The sequence below is a fragment of the Glycine soja genome, chromosome 2 (assembly GCF_004193775.1).
Source record: "Glycine soja cultivar W05 chromosome 2, ASM419377v2, whole genome shotgun sequence".
Lineage (NCBI taxonomy): Eukaryota > Viridiplantae > Streptophyta > Magnoliopsida > Fabales > Fabaceae > Glycine > Glycine soja.
In genome coordinates, this window is record NC_041003.1 from 39,311,183 (window position 1) to 39,324,175 (window position 12,993).

The 12,993-nt window shown below is 33.8% G+C and overlaps 1 protein-coding gene across 1 annotated transcript; it reads left to right on the plus strand.

Annotated features, from left to right (window-relative positions):
* The first annotated feature begins 7,318 nt into the window (after positions 1-7,318).
* On the plus strand, positions 7,319-11,904 carry LOC114393764 (protein COBRA-like). Its single transcript, XM_028355200.1, has 6 exons — positions 7,319-7,600; positions 8,428-8,507; positions 9,160-9,616; positions 10,021-10,180; positions 10,273-10,556; positions 11,262-11,904. The coding sequence occupies exons 1-6, from the start codon at positions 7,495-7,497 to the stop codon at positions 11,549-11,551; spliced, it is 1,377 nt and encodes a 458-aa protein (XP_028211001.1). The 5' UTR covers positions 7,319-7,494; the 3' UTR covers positions 11,552-11,904.
* Positions 11,905-12,993: the final 1,089 nt, after the last annotated feature.

The following is a 12,993-nucleotide window of genomic DNA, read 5'->3' on the forward strand; positions in this document are numbered from 1 at the left end:
TTACTAGCTATTTTGAATTCTTTTGTTCCTGAATGTACAACCTTCAAATTGTTGCTCGTTCCCCTCTTTCTTTTCTGCAAAAAAGAAAATCAATATCAAAGAAAACATGGATGAAGTCCTAAGGATGCCATGTACATGTGTATTTCTGAAGATATAGTATTTATATTCCATCAAACATACATTGACTGTTGATTACATGTAATAGAATTTTTATAACATGGTTGCCCCAAATCACAAAAGCACAACTACCAATCTTTCAGAGTCCTTTGGTTAATTTGTCTTGTCTCCTTATGTGGTGGGGTTTTGTTTAATAATATTATACTTTTGCCTTCCAAAATAAACTTATGACTGATCCTCTTTTCATTAATCCTATTTTGTATGTTATTGTATAAAAGATCATGGGTTCTCCACCTGCTTCCACTCCTCCTTCTCCTCTTCCTCCTCCTACTTCGGACGCATTGGCTTCGACGTCTGCCGTGAAGCGGACACGCAAAGCCTCACGTCTAAGATCGTTGTCCACTAGACCACCTGGTGTTTAGAGACCAGTGGTGCATGTTGATCCTGCTACCGGGAAGGTCGACGGTCCCCATAGGAAGAAATTAAGAACATATTTGGGGGTTGTGGCACGTGATAAGGTAGACATCACCTACGAGAACTGGAAGGAGGTCCCTATTGCTCAGAAAGACCTGATTTGAGAGGATATTCAGGTATTTCTCTTTTCTTATTTGATTTTGTGTAATTAATAGCCAAAAAATACATTATTGTAACAAATCAACTTTGTTTCATGTTGTCAGGCGGAATTTGATATCCCAGAGGCTTCTGACAGTAGGACAAAAAGGAAGTTACTACAGACCGTGGGGGAGAGATGGAGGCAGTTTAAATCAGACCTCACAAGGAAATGGGCCCTTGCAGCCGATCAGGACGGTGTCGAGGACACTGTCTGTGACAAATACGGCATCAGCAAGGAAAAATGGGCTTAGTTTTGCCAGACTCGCAGAAACCCTTCTTGGGAGGTATGTTCCTTGTCATTTAAGTTGTTTTTCATATTAAACATGATGTTGTTATACTTCATTCTACCCATTTCAAACAATGTTTAATTTTTTCAGGATGTGCGCATCAAGGCACAGGCCATCCAGAAGTAGAATACTGCCCCCCACGTTTTGTCTCGTGCGGGTTATGATTATTTGGAGCAGAAGCTCCTGGCTGAGAAGACAAAGAAAAAGCTGCAGGAAGCTGCACAGTCAGGAATCGTTGATGGCGTCATCGACCCTCCATCCCCGGTCAGACACCACGTGAAGTGGAAGATGGCCCGCACGAAGAAGACATGGGAGATGACGACTGAGGCCGCAAAGGAAATCGCTGAGAAGATTGTAAGTCATTTTCAACTAACCATTACAATTATGTTTGAATATTTTGCGAATGCCATGCACCATTGTGTGTTTTCTGTGCAGGATTCGTTTGAGGAGCAGGCCACACAGGGATCGTTCGTCCCCCACGGACGTCTGGATGTTCTGGCCAATGCTATTGGACGTCCAGAGCACCCTGGACGTGTCCGTGCTGCTGGAGCCGGTGTCACCATCAAACAATACTTTAGATCGGTTCCACGAACGTCCCGCAACGCTTCCTGTTTGCCTCCTGACGAATTACAACAGTTGACCCAGCAGATCAGGGACCAGCTAGAGGAGTCCATCACAGAGAAAGTGACGAGGCAGGTCATGACATCTTTCAGCCAGCTTCAATCGCAAATGCAATCTCAGAGACTTGCAGTGCCTCTTGAGCCTCTGGTTGGTCCTGGTCCCTCCGGTCCTCGAGTGAGCACAAAGGGGAGTTGTGTTGATCCCTCAAGAAACGATCCTGAGACGGGTGACTCTGACAGGAGCGGTTTGTACATAGAAACATATCATGTCCGCCTGGTTGCCATGGGGAGAGTTTATGAGGGATCCACTCTTGTTCATAACACTCCTTTGTTGCCTGGCCAAGTAAAGGTGAGTGTGGAGGAGGTTACAGATGCAGATGCTCCAGTTCCTGTACCCACTGATGAGGTTTCCTTAGTGGGGCAGACACTTCACACCTTCCTTTCTTGGCCGACACATCTGGTCAAGTCTTTATCACAGCATATACTTATTGTCCTTACTATATGTTTCTTCTTTTAAAATTAATTCATTAAGCATGCCTCAAATTTGGCTATTTAACTTTGTTTCATGAACAGGTAGCTGTGTCTCCGCCAAAACCACCTCCGAAGCCCTATCCGGAGGTCGATGATCCGCTTTATCTGATGACATTGACCATTCCAGAGCTTTTCTTGAGGCCTTATCAGGTTAGATGGGATGCCACCGTGTTCGGGGTCGTTAGTCCAGATTTCCCCTTGTACATAAAGCACGAAGACCTCTCCGAAATCGCACACGGTGGTCAATGTCTCAGCATATCAATGTTACAGTTATGGATTCTGTAAGTCTTTATATAAAAGGCTTTTAATTACCTAAGTTATGGCTTTCAATTCATAAATATTTAACTTTGACTTAACATAAACAAGCATCTCACTGAAACATGTATGCGAGCGGGAAATTCTGATATCTATGGATTCCTCGAGCCACAGTCCATTCAGAGGTCTGGGCAATCGCAGTTTGAATCTGAAAGTTACATAAAGAGTTGGATGCAGAGTTCACAACGCGATGTGTATCTTGGAGCCTACCTAAATGGGTAAGTCACAAAATAACAAAATTTAATTAATGTTTACTAATGTACTAACCCATTTTAGGTTCCACTGCAACAGACACTGGTAGATGGTGGTCATCCTGCCCAAGGAACACTTAGTTGTCTGGTTTTATTCATTGCATAACAGGCCAGACAACTACCTTAAGGGGATTATTAATAGGTTAGTGTTCTTTTCAATACATTTGCATTGTAATACCTCAACGTACAACACCAGTTTTTGATTGTTACTCATATGGAACAGTGCTATCAAGGATCTTGATGATGCTCCATAGCCTAAATCAAAGGCTTCTGCTAGGTGGATTGTCGTCAAGGTACGTCATTTACATAAAACTTTCACTTATATATATTTCTTTATGTGTCTGTACACTAGTTGTTTAATTAATATCCAAATTTCATTATGTATTTAGTGTAATAGACAAAAAGGAATTACTGAGTGCGGCTACTGTGTGATGCACTGGATGTCCACCATCATTTTAGGAACTTTTAGAAATAATTGGGAAGCGGTAAGTTTATTTCAAAGAAAATCGATTTATTTATAATTTGTATTACATTATTAACTTATTATGATTTATTTCATCATGCAGTATTTTAATGATCCTAGACCATTGGAGCCAGAGAGATTAAAAGCATTGCGGATCTAGTGGGCACAATTTTATCTCCGAGTTAGAGATCAGGCCTAGGATTTAGGGACATTTTTTTAACATTTTTTACATTTTCTATGTAACATGAATACTGAATTCATTTGATGGTTGTTCTTTATAATAAATCAATTATTTGATGTTTATTATCATTAAAACTGCTTGAAAGCAGAATAAAATGTTTATTTGCTGTGAATTAGGCCTCCTGAAATTACATTTGACAGGTACAATTTTGGGTTTACTTTAAAAACAAAAAGTATATATAAAAAAAATACTTGAAAACAACATCGGTTATTAACAAAAACCGATGTTAATATCATAACCAACATTGGTCATTTACAAAAACCGATGTCGATATGAACCCTAACATCGGTTATAATAAAAAACCGATGTTAACGTTTGTATATTAACATCAGTTATTTGTGTATAACTGATGTCAGCGTTTGTATTTTAACATCGGTTATCTGTAGATAACCGATGTCAACTATTGTACATTAACATCGATTAATTATAAATAACTGATGTGAATATTTGAATATTAATATCTGTTATGTACACATAACCGATGTTATACACAAAGAACTACAGCAAATAAGTGTATGCATCATCAACGTTGACATTGGTTTTCTAGCAAAACCGATGTTAAGGGCATATATTAACATCAGTTTTTTTAGAAAACCGATGTTAAACTAACATATTAACATCGGTTTTACTGGAAAACCGATGTCAACGTTCATCACGCGTACACTTTTTTTGTTGTTGTTCATTGTGTTTAACATCGGGTATTTAGAGAACCGATGTTGTCCTATGTATGTTAACATCGGTTCTCCAAAATCGATGTTAACATTCATACATTCAACATCGTCACTTTCAACATCGGTTTTAAAACCGATGTAGAATGTTCTAAATAACCGATGTTGAAAATGTATTTTCTAATAGTGGCTTTTCTAAGACAATTTTTTAGAAACCGTCATGAAAAATCTTGACTTTTCATGACGTTAACTTCAAAGACAGTTCAAAACGGTCGTCAAATATCTCAAAAAATCGTTGTTGAAGACCCTTTTTCTAGTAATGTTTGCATTTTCCTCCCTTAATCGTCGCATGTCCGAATCATGTTGTCTCACTAGTATTTTTTAGTATCTTTATAACCATAACTCTATCATGAGAATATGTCCAATCTTTGAAAGCTTGCTTAAAGCATATGAATTGTGAATGTTTGCGAGTGACTGCAACGTACACCAGAAAATAAGTTTTTAAATCTTTAGACTTCCATCAACTACATATCCGTTCAACCAACTCTGAAAAACATTCATCGTTAACAATAAAGTAGTCTATGGTGAACCTTTTGATCTAGATATAATAACTCGTTCCGAATTAAAAATTCGTTATAAAGAGATTGTAGTAGGTTTCAGGACTCATTTGAAATATTCTTAATTAACGCGAACATATGTAATTGTAGCACTACAATACTAAATTTAAAAACTGTTTATTTAATTTATAATAGTAAAATATAGGGAGATGAAATATATGTATAAAAATAAAATAGGGAGATATGAAATGCAAATATACATGAGTTCAATGCATATGGGTGAGTTAACACGTGGGAGTACGTGGCTTAGTCATGGTCATGTACGTGACCTAACATGGGACTCATGAAAGAGATTGGACCCTGAAAGAGTGCGCCAGGTAATAACCAATATAAGGTTAGTTATATACAAGGTTAATACTTAATATATAAGGTTAGTTACTTTTGATAAAAAAAATTAAATATTTATAAGAGAGAAAAGTAAAATAAATTAAAATATTTATTAAGTTAAATTTAATTAATTAATTTCAATTTTTATAAAAAAAATATTTTGTATTTTTAATTTTTATATTTATAAATTGATTTTAATTCATAAATAAGGTTTGATTCATTTTATTTTTATTTTATTCTTATGTAAATATTTATACAAAATTTTATTCAATGAAGTCACAAAAATTGATTTATATGTCCTTTCAGTATAAAAGTCTTTTACGGACATTTAATTAAAAATTACTGTACACGTTGATGTACAAAAGTAATTTTTTTATTGAACTTATAAAAAATTAAATTTTATATTATTATTTGGATGATTATTTTTAAAATAATTTTATAAAAATTAATAGACTTGTGATATATAATATTATATAATTAAATGATAATATAAAATTATTTTATATTATGATGATAATTTTTTTCCTTTAAAAATAAGTTTTTATGTTCATTCCTTATAATGTATAAACGTGTAACTTAAGTTAAACGTTAGGGTTAAAGTAATATGCATTTTTTGAATTTTGGTTTGGTTCAATAGGTTGGATGAATCTAATTGAGACTTGTGGTCTAATTAGATTGGTTTTAATATTAGATTAATTATGTAATTAATTCGAGATAATTTAATCAATTAGATATCGAATTTCAATTATACCAGTTTGACCTGATCAATTTTATAAAAAAATAAATAAATCACATCTATGATGATATTTTAATGTTTTATTATTATCAATTATTATTTTAAATCTTAAAATATAAATAATTTTTTTTACTTAAATAATATTAGTTATATAATTGTATATAATAAATATATATAATTTTAAATTTTTAATATATATCAAATTAAACGTAAATTATTAACTTACTGATTAGACCGGTAACTGACTGTCGTGATAGGATGAATGACCAAACCGGTTTCACATGCTTGGATGTACGCTCTCCCTCAGCTTCCTCCTCTTCGGAGAGCCTGGACCCAATTGCTAACTTATTTGAACAAGACTCGAGTCAAGAGTTTGACGCAAGTAATCAGCGTTTATAAAGTCATTTTTTTTTTCAAAAGCACTTTTCGCAATTTATTTTAACTTAGCTGGCTGTCCAGTGTGTGTCCACGTCCCATTCCACCGCATGCCTAATGCCTGGGTGGCTGGGTTTGCTTCCGTGTATCTTAACTCTTAAGAAGGAAGATTTTAGAAGATAAAGAAAATTATGTTTTTATGTAAATAATGTTTTTTAATATAACAGATTTTGCAATGAAAATAAATTATTATTTAACACTCTAATACATTTTTTTATGGTCTATACTACAAGTATATTTCACTTATTGTAAATTGTAGTCCAGTTGGAGTCAAAAAACATCCACACAATTCTAAGCTTTTCCGACAACTTTTTGATCATATATAAGGATGGGAATTGGAAAACGAGGCTTTGCACCCCTGTTTGGCATGGTTACCATGATTTAAGTTTTGAAATTCCAAAAGTATTTCTCCGTTTTATGATTTTTAAGTTATTTATAATATTCTCATACTATATAATATTTTTACATTAGTATCTAATTATATATAATAAGATTATTAATTTTTGTAATAATTTTGAAAGTTATTTTAATATTTTTTTATAAGTTAATAGTGTAAAATTTTTTACATTAATATATAAAAAATTAAATTCTTTAATTTTGTAGTTTTATATTTTTGTTAATTTTAATTTTCTAATTTTAATATCAATTTTAAAATTTAAATTATACATATTTTTTACAGAAGTAATAATAATTATGCTAAAAGTTATATTTAACATGACTACGATTCGTTGATAATATAAAAAAAATTATACATGTAATATATAGAAATTAATTTAAATTTAAAATTTATATTTTAAAAGTTAATTTTCTCTTTTTTATTTCATTTATTAATTAACAAAAGCAATATATTATCATTTATTTTCCCCCTTTTCTTCCAATAATATAAATAGTGATAGTGATAAAAAATGTAGTTAGCATTTCATTGAAAAATTTCTATTATGAATTTCTTAACAAATATGTTTAGAACACAAGTTACATTTGTAAAAAGAATAGTTATAGAGTTTGTCATTTCTTTATAATTATTATGTAAAAAAGTAACCTTTGATGGGGAAAAATTTCTAGAAGTTCCCTTGTTTTCATGCAGTGGGATTTCAAAGCCCACTCTATCTCACTCTGACACACAACACTTGCCTGGACACAACAAAACAGTCAGCAGCTTCCGCCGCGTCACACACAGACTCTTTTTCTTCACTCTGTTCTCTCTCTATCACACACAAACACAACAACATCAACAATTACGAACCCCCCAAACATTCCCTTTGTTCCAAACAAAAATGCTTTTCCGTTTCAACTTCCCCTTCACGATCCGATCCTTCTTCATACCCCCTCCATGCATTCTTCTTTTCGTTCTCTTCTCTTTCACGTGCTTCAATTCCACAGGTTCCTGCATTCATGCGTGCATTTTTTTTTCTTTCTCGTTAAATTTTTCAAATTTTCGTTTGTTCTGTGTTTTTCCTTTGATGGGGGTGTCGTGTTTTCCTAGTTGGGCAAGAATTTTGCTTTTGTTCCTTTCTGCATGGCGTGGACCTCACGGCGTGTTGAATTGGAACGAGTGTTTGAGATTGATGGCACGCCTTGTTGCGTGATGAATGGTGATGGGTTTGTGGCGGCTTTTCCTGTTGTTGATGATGCCAATGGTTTCAGTGGGGCGTTTGGATTATTTTTTTCTTGCTTGCTATTAATTTTCGGTACCAAGGAATGAAATTGATATTCTGATTATCTGTCTTGTTATAAAATGCTAGGTAAAGATTGATATGACATTGAATTTGCATGGTGTAAAGTGAGTTTTTTATCATGGTGAATTGGTGATTGAATATGTAACAGTGAAGTAGTATGATTTCACAAACTAGTGATTGACTTTTAGCAATGTTTGGTTTTTTTTTCTTTATGGGAAAATGTTCATCGTTAGTTAATTAGTTTTTTGTTTAGCGGGGGATTCAAAACCAATACCTATTCCTCCCCGGCTCCCACCCTTCTCCATTTAGCACTAAAGTCTAAACCAACCTTATATCTCCTGCTTGTTTGCTTTCTTTGTTCATTCCTTTATCAAGTCCAGAAAATTGTGTATTTCTCATAATTTCTATCGTACTTTCCAATTTTCATATGTATCACCACTGTCTTTGTTGTTTATCTTTCAGAAGCTTATGTATCCCCCTCTCCCCTTCATATATTAATTTTAATTTTAAGTTTTTCTGTTTATCTTTCAGAAGCTTATGATCCACTTGATCCAAATGGAAATATCACAATCAAATGGGATATTATAAGCTGGACACCTGATGGCTATGTTGCAAGTCTATTCTTTTTTTCAATGTCGCCTATTAAAATCAGAAGCAAATAATCTGATTTTATAATTAAACATGATGGTTCTAAATGTTTTTGGCTCTTTTTCTCTCTACTAGTTGGGCACAACTTTTGTGGTGGATCTGCATGTTTACAACAGTTGCATGTCATATGTTATATGTCTGTTCTTGCTTGGATAATATAACTTGCTTGAAGGTTTGAAATACAAAATTATTTTGTTCCTAGACAAACGAAAGCAATAAGTTCTCAGACTAATTCTTTACTATTAAGAGAAATTCATGTGAGACCCCTTTAAATTTTGTGGGCCCCACTTACTATTTAATGGGAGCCAGCGCCACATGAATTTCATTCAATTCAATAGTAGAGAATGTGTTGTTACTTGTTAGTATTCTTCATATTCCAATTAGGAATATGACAGGCTTTGAATTTTAAATTACACTTGGAGCCATTTTTTGTACAATATTCAAGTCTGTGCTTAGCATTTAGTACTTCATATGTAAGGTGTAAAATTATTGAATAAACTCAAGTTTATAGATGAGTTTATTTAAATTAGTAACTATAGCCATTTAAAATGAATTGCGTTTATTTGTTTTCAATCATTAGTTATTTAGATGTCTAAGAAACAATTGAATGGACAGGCTGTTGTTACAATGTACAACTTCCAACAATATCGTCATATCTCAGTGCCTGGGTGGTCACTAGGATGGACATGGGCAAAGAAGGAGGTAATATGGAGCATGATAGGAGGGCAGACCACTGAACAAGGGGATTGTTCAAAATATAAGGCAAACATCCCACATTGCTGTAAAAAGAACCCTATAGTTGTTGATTTACTTCCCGGAACACCTTACAACCAACAAATTTCAAACTGCTGCAAAGGTGGTGTACTCAGCTCGTGGGCACAGGACCAATCCAAGGCGGTTGCAGCATTTCAAGTCAGTGTAGGTAGTGCCAGTACCACTAACAAAACTGTCAAAGTGCCAAAAGATTTCACACTGAAAGCGCCCGGACCCGGTTACACGTGTGGGCCGGCAACAATTGTGAAACCAACTCAATTTTTACAACCAGACAAAAGGAGAGTGACCCAAGCACTTAGTAAGTTATAATGGACTTTTATGTTCATTTCCACACTTGTCAGTATAATTATCTTCTTGTAGTTTTTGTTAGTGGTAAAATTTGGTATTCTGCTCCATAAGTACTTATAAGAGAAGAAAATAAGAAAAGTAAAATGAATTGTGTTTCTCTTATAAGCTAAAATCAACTTATGCACTTACTTTTATAAAAGTTCTCTAATCTATCTTCCCCTAAAGTTGAGGTGCATAAGTTGATTTTAACTTGTGGGTCAATTAATTTTTCCTTTTTGTTTCCTTTTACTATAAGTATTTATGGAGAATTTTATCCATATGGGATCTAAATAAACAGTTGTTCTGAGTTTTTACTTCCTACTAGCAAAATCCATCAACTTAGTTTGACCTTAACATTGCTCTGATTTATTGCAGTGACATGGAATGTGACATGCACATATTCACAATTTCTTGCTCAGAGAACACCCAGTTGCTGTGTCTCGCTCTCATCTTTCTATGACAATACAGTTGTACCCTGCACTACATGTGCATGTGGCTGCCAGGGCAACTCATCTCAATCAGGAGAATGTGTAGAGTAGGTTTTAAATACCCAGGGCACTGTGATTTTTTCCTAAACAGAAAGAAATGTTATATACTTACATTTGTCCTTTTTTTATGTCACTACAGTCCAGATTCACCACATTTGCAATCAGTTGTTTCCAACGCTGGACCTGGAAAGAGTAGTATCACACCTTTGGTTCGATGCACTCGTCATATGTGCCCAATCCGAGTTCACTGGCATGTTAAGCTTAACTACAAGGAGTACTGGCGTGTGAAGGTCACTGTTACTAATTTCAATTACGGGATGAATTATTCTGATTGGAACTTGGTTGTTCAACATCCAAACTTTGACAATCTGACCCAACTTTTCAGTTTCAACTACAAAGCAATAACTCCCTACGGGTCAATAAGTAAGTGTGATCTTTCAAGGACTTGCAATCTTACAGACATAAAATACTGATGGTTATTTAACTTAATTGAATAAAGTGTATAGTTTTAGACCAGGCATCATTGTTGGTACTAATTGGTAGTATATCTGACAACCACTCCAAGATTATCAAGGGGTTGTCAAATTTCTTGAGTAGTAAATTTATTTGGTGTCCCTACGTAACAAATTAAGAGTCCAACTTCTTGAGAGTAGGATTACCTTCCATTGTAATCTCTTCTTCTTTAAGATTTCTGGCTTCACTCTTGACTAACACTTCATTTGCATTTTTATAAAATGCTTAAATTTATCAATTACTATCATATTTCCTTTTTATGTTCAATTTTTTTCTTCCCAAATTTCTATTGTATATACTTTCAAACTCTTTTGAATTATATATATATATATATATATATATATATATATATATATATATATATAATTTTATATTTTTCTCTAAAAATCTACCTGAATTAATTATGCATACATCCCTTGTAATTTCAAACAATTTTCTTTTAATTTATATTTTTAAAATTTTTACCTACCTTTGCAATGTACAAAATACTTGTTAGTGAGATTCTAAACTTTCTGGTCATAATAACTGCATGAGCAACACATTCTTATTTTCGCAATAGAACATGTATTTTGTGGAGACACCAAAATGATTATTGATCTAAGTTACTTTTAATAGATGATACAGCAATGCTTTGGGGACTTAAGTTCTACAATGATTTTCTCATGCAAGCTGGCCCTCTTGGTAATGTACAATCAGAGCTACTATTCAGAAAGGATAAATCAACCTTCACTTTTGACAAGGGCTGGGCCTTCCCTCGGAGAGTCTATTTCAATGGCGACGTTTGTGTGATGCCGCCACCTGATGCTTATCCATGGTTACCTAATGCGGGTTCCAGGCAAATAGTTTCCCTGCTTGCTTTGGTGATGTCCTCTTTGGTAGCCTTGGTATTATATGCAGATACTTAAAGTTCCTATTCATGCCACACTCATCAAAAATCTTAAAGTGTGACAAGTTTTGACTCAAATTTTGGGATACCAATTTGGAATTTGAACCAAGCCAGGGTATGACATCCAGTGACAATTCAAGAGTAGCTCAGTTGTCCTATGATCTGTTTGCAAGTTTCAGCATATGGGGCGTTTGAATTTGCTACTATATTGTTATTTCTGACTGTTATAATGTAATGAAGTATTTATTGGTTTTAGATCCATAGTTACAGTTGGCGCTGTAAGTATTAGAAATATATAAAGGTACACAATGATGTAATTCATAAACGAATGTCTGTATTTGACGTGAGAATCGTTTATTGATTTATTCTTTGCAGCCGCCTAATTAAATTATGAGCGTTTATCATCTAACACGTTAGGTAAATATTTATATATTTAGTCACATGTTGAGAAATTGATCGAGTTAAAATACCATAAAATTAGTTTATGAGTTGGATCAATTGTTATATGAATTTTATCATTAATTTTTTTGGAATAAAACAATATATAAAAATGGTATTTTAAATTTTTGAAACAATATAAATCACTGTTTTAAAAAAATCATTTTTAATCAAAATTAATTTCACTCAATATCAATTGTGTAAATGCTTATTCAAATACACAGTAAAGTTGTCCAAAGAAATAAAATAAAAGACATGAATTGTTCATTATGGCATTGGAATAACAGCATCATCAATCTATGATTCTGACAAAATCAGTGTTGAGATTTACATTTTAGCATCCCTTTTGGTGCCCACATGTCATAAAAACACGGCCATGAGTTTGGCTTGGTGTTTCCAAAGAATTTGAGTATGCATGCCTATTGTCACGTTACCATTAAGAAGGTAAAATACATGGTTTCAAAATTTTCACAAAATTCTGACACACTATGCACCAATTCACCAAACTGATAACAAGAAAAGCAACAAGAAAATGAATGCAGGGAAGTTAAGTAGGCTTGCAGGTGCAGAGTTAGGGAGAAAAGGGTAGGCGTCAGGTGGGGGCAGCACGCATTCATCACCATTAAAGTAGACCTTGCGAGGAAATGCCCAACCCTACTTGAATGTGAATGTATCCTTGTCCTTCTGAAGAAGCTGTTGAAGATTAATCTAGAAAAGTGTAGATGTATAATTGGTGGTCCATTATCTAGAGAGTTCTACACCTATGGAGATGTTGTAGTGTGTAGAAACTTCTTGATGGATGTAGAAAAATATCTTATTATCTAAAGTCATAGAAGCACCTAGAACATTATAGAGATGGATGGTAGATGATAGATGAGTCTAGAAGACTCTAGGACTAAGTAGTATAGAAGTGTGTAGAAATCACCTATGTAACCTATATAAAGACATAAGTTGTAGCAAGTCAAGTAATGTAAAAAAAGAAGCTAATAAGCACAATTCAAGTTAAGGTGTCAATTTTCTGAA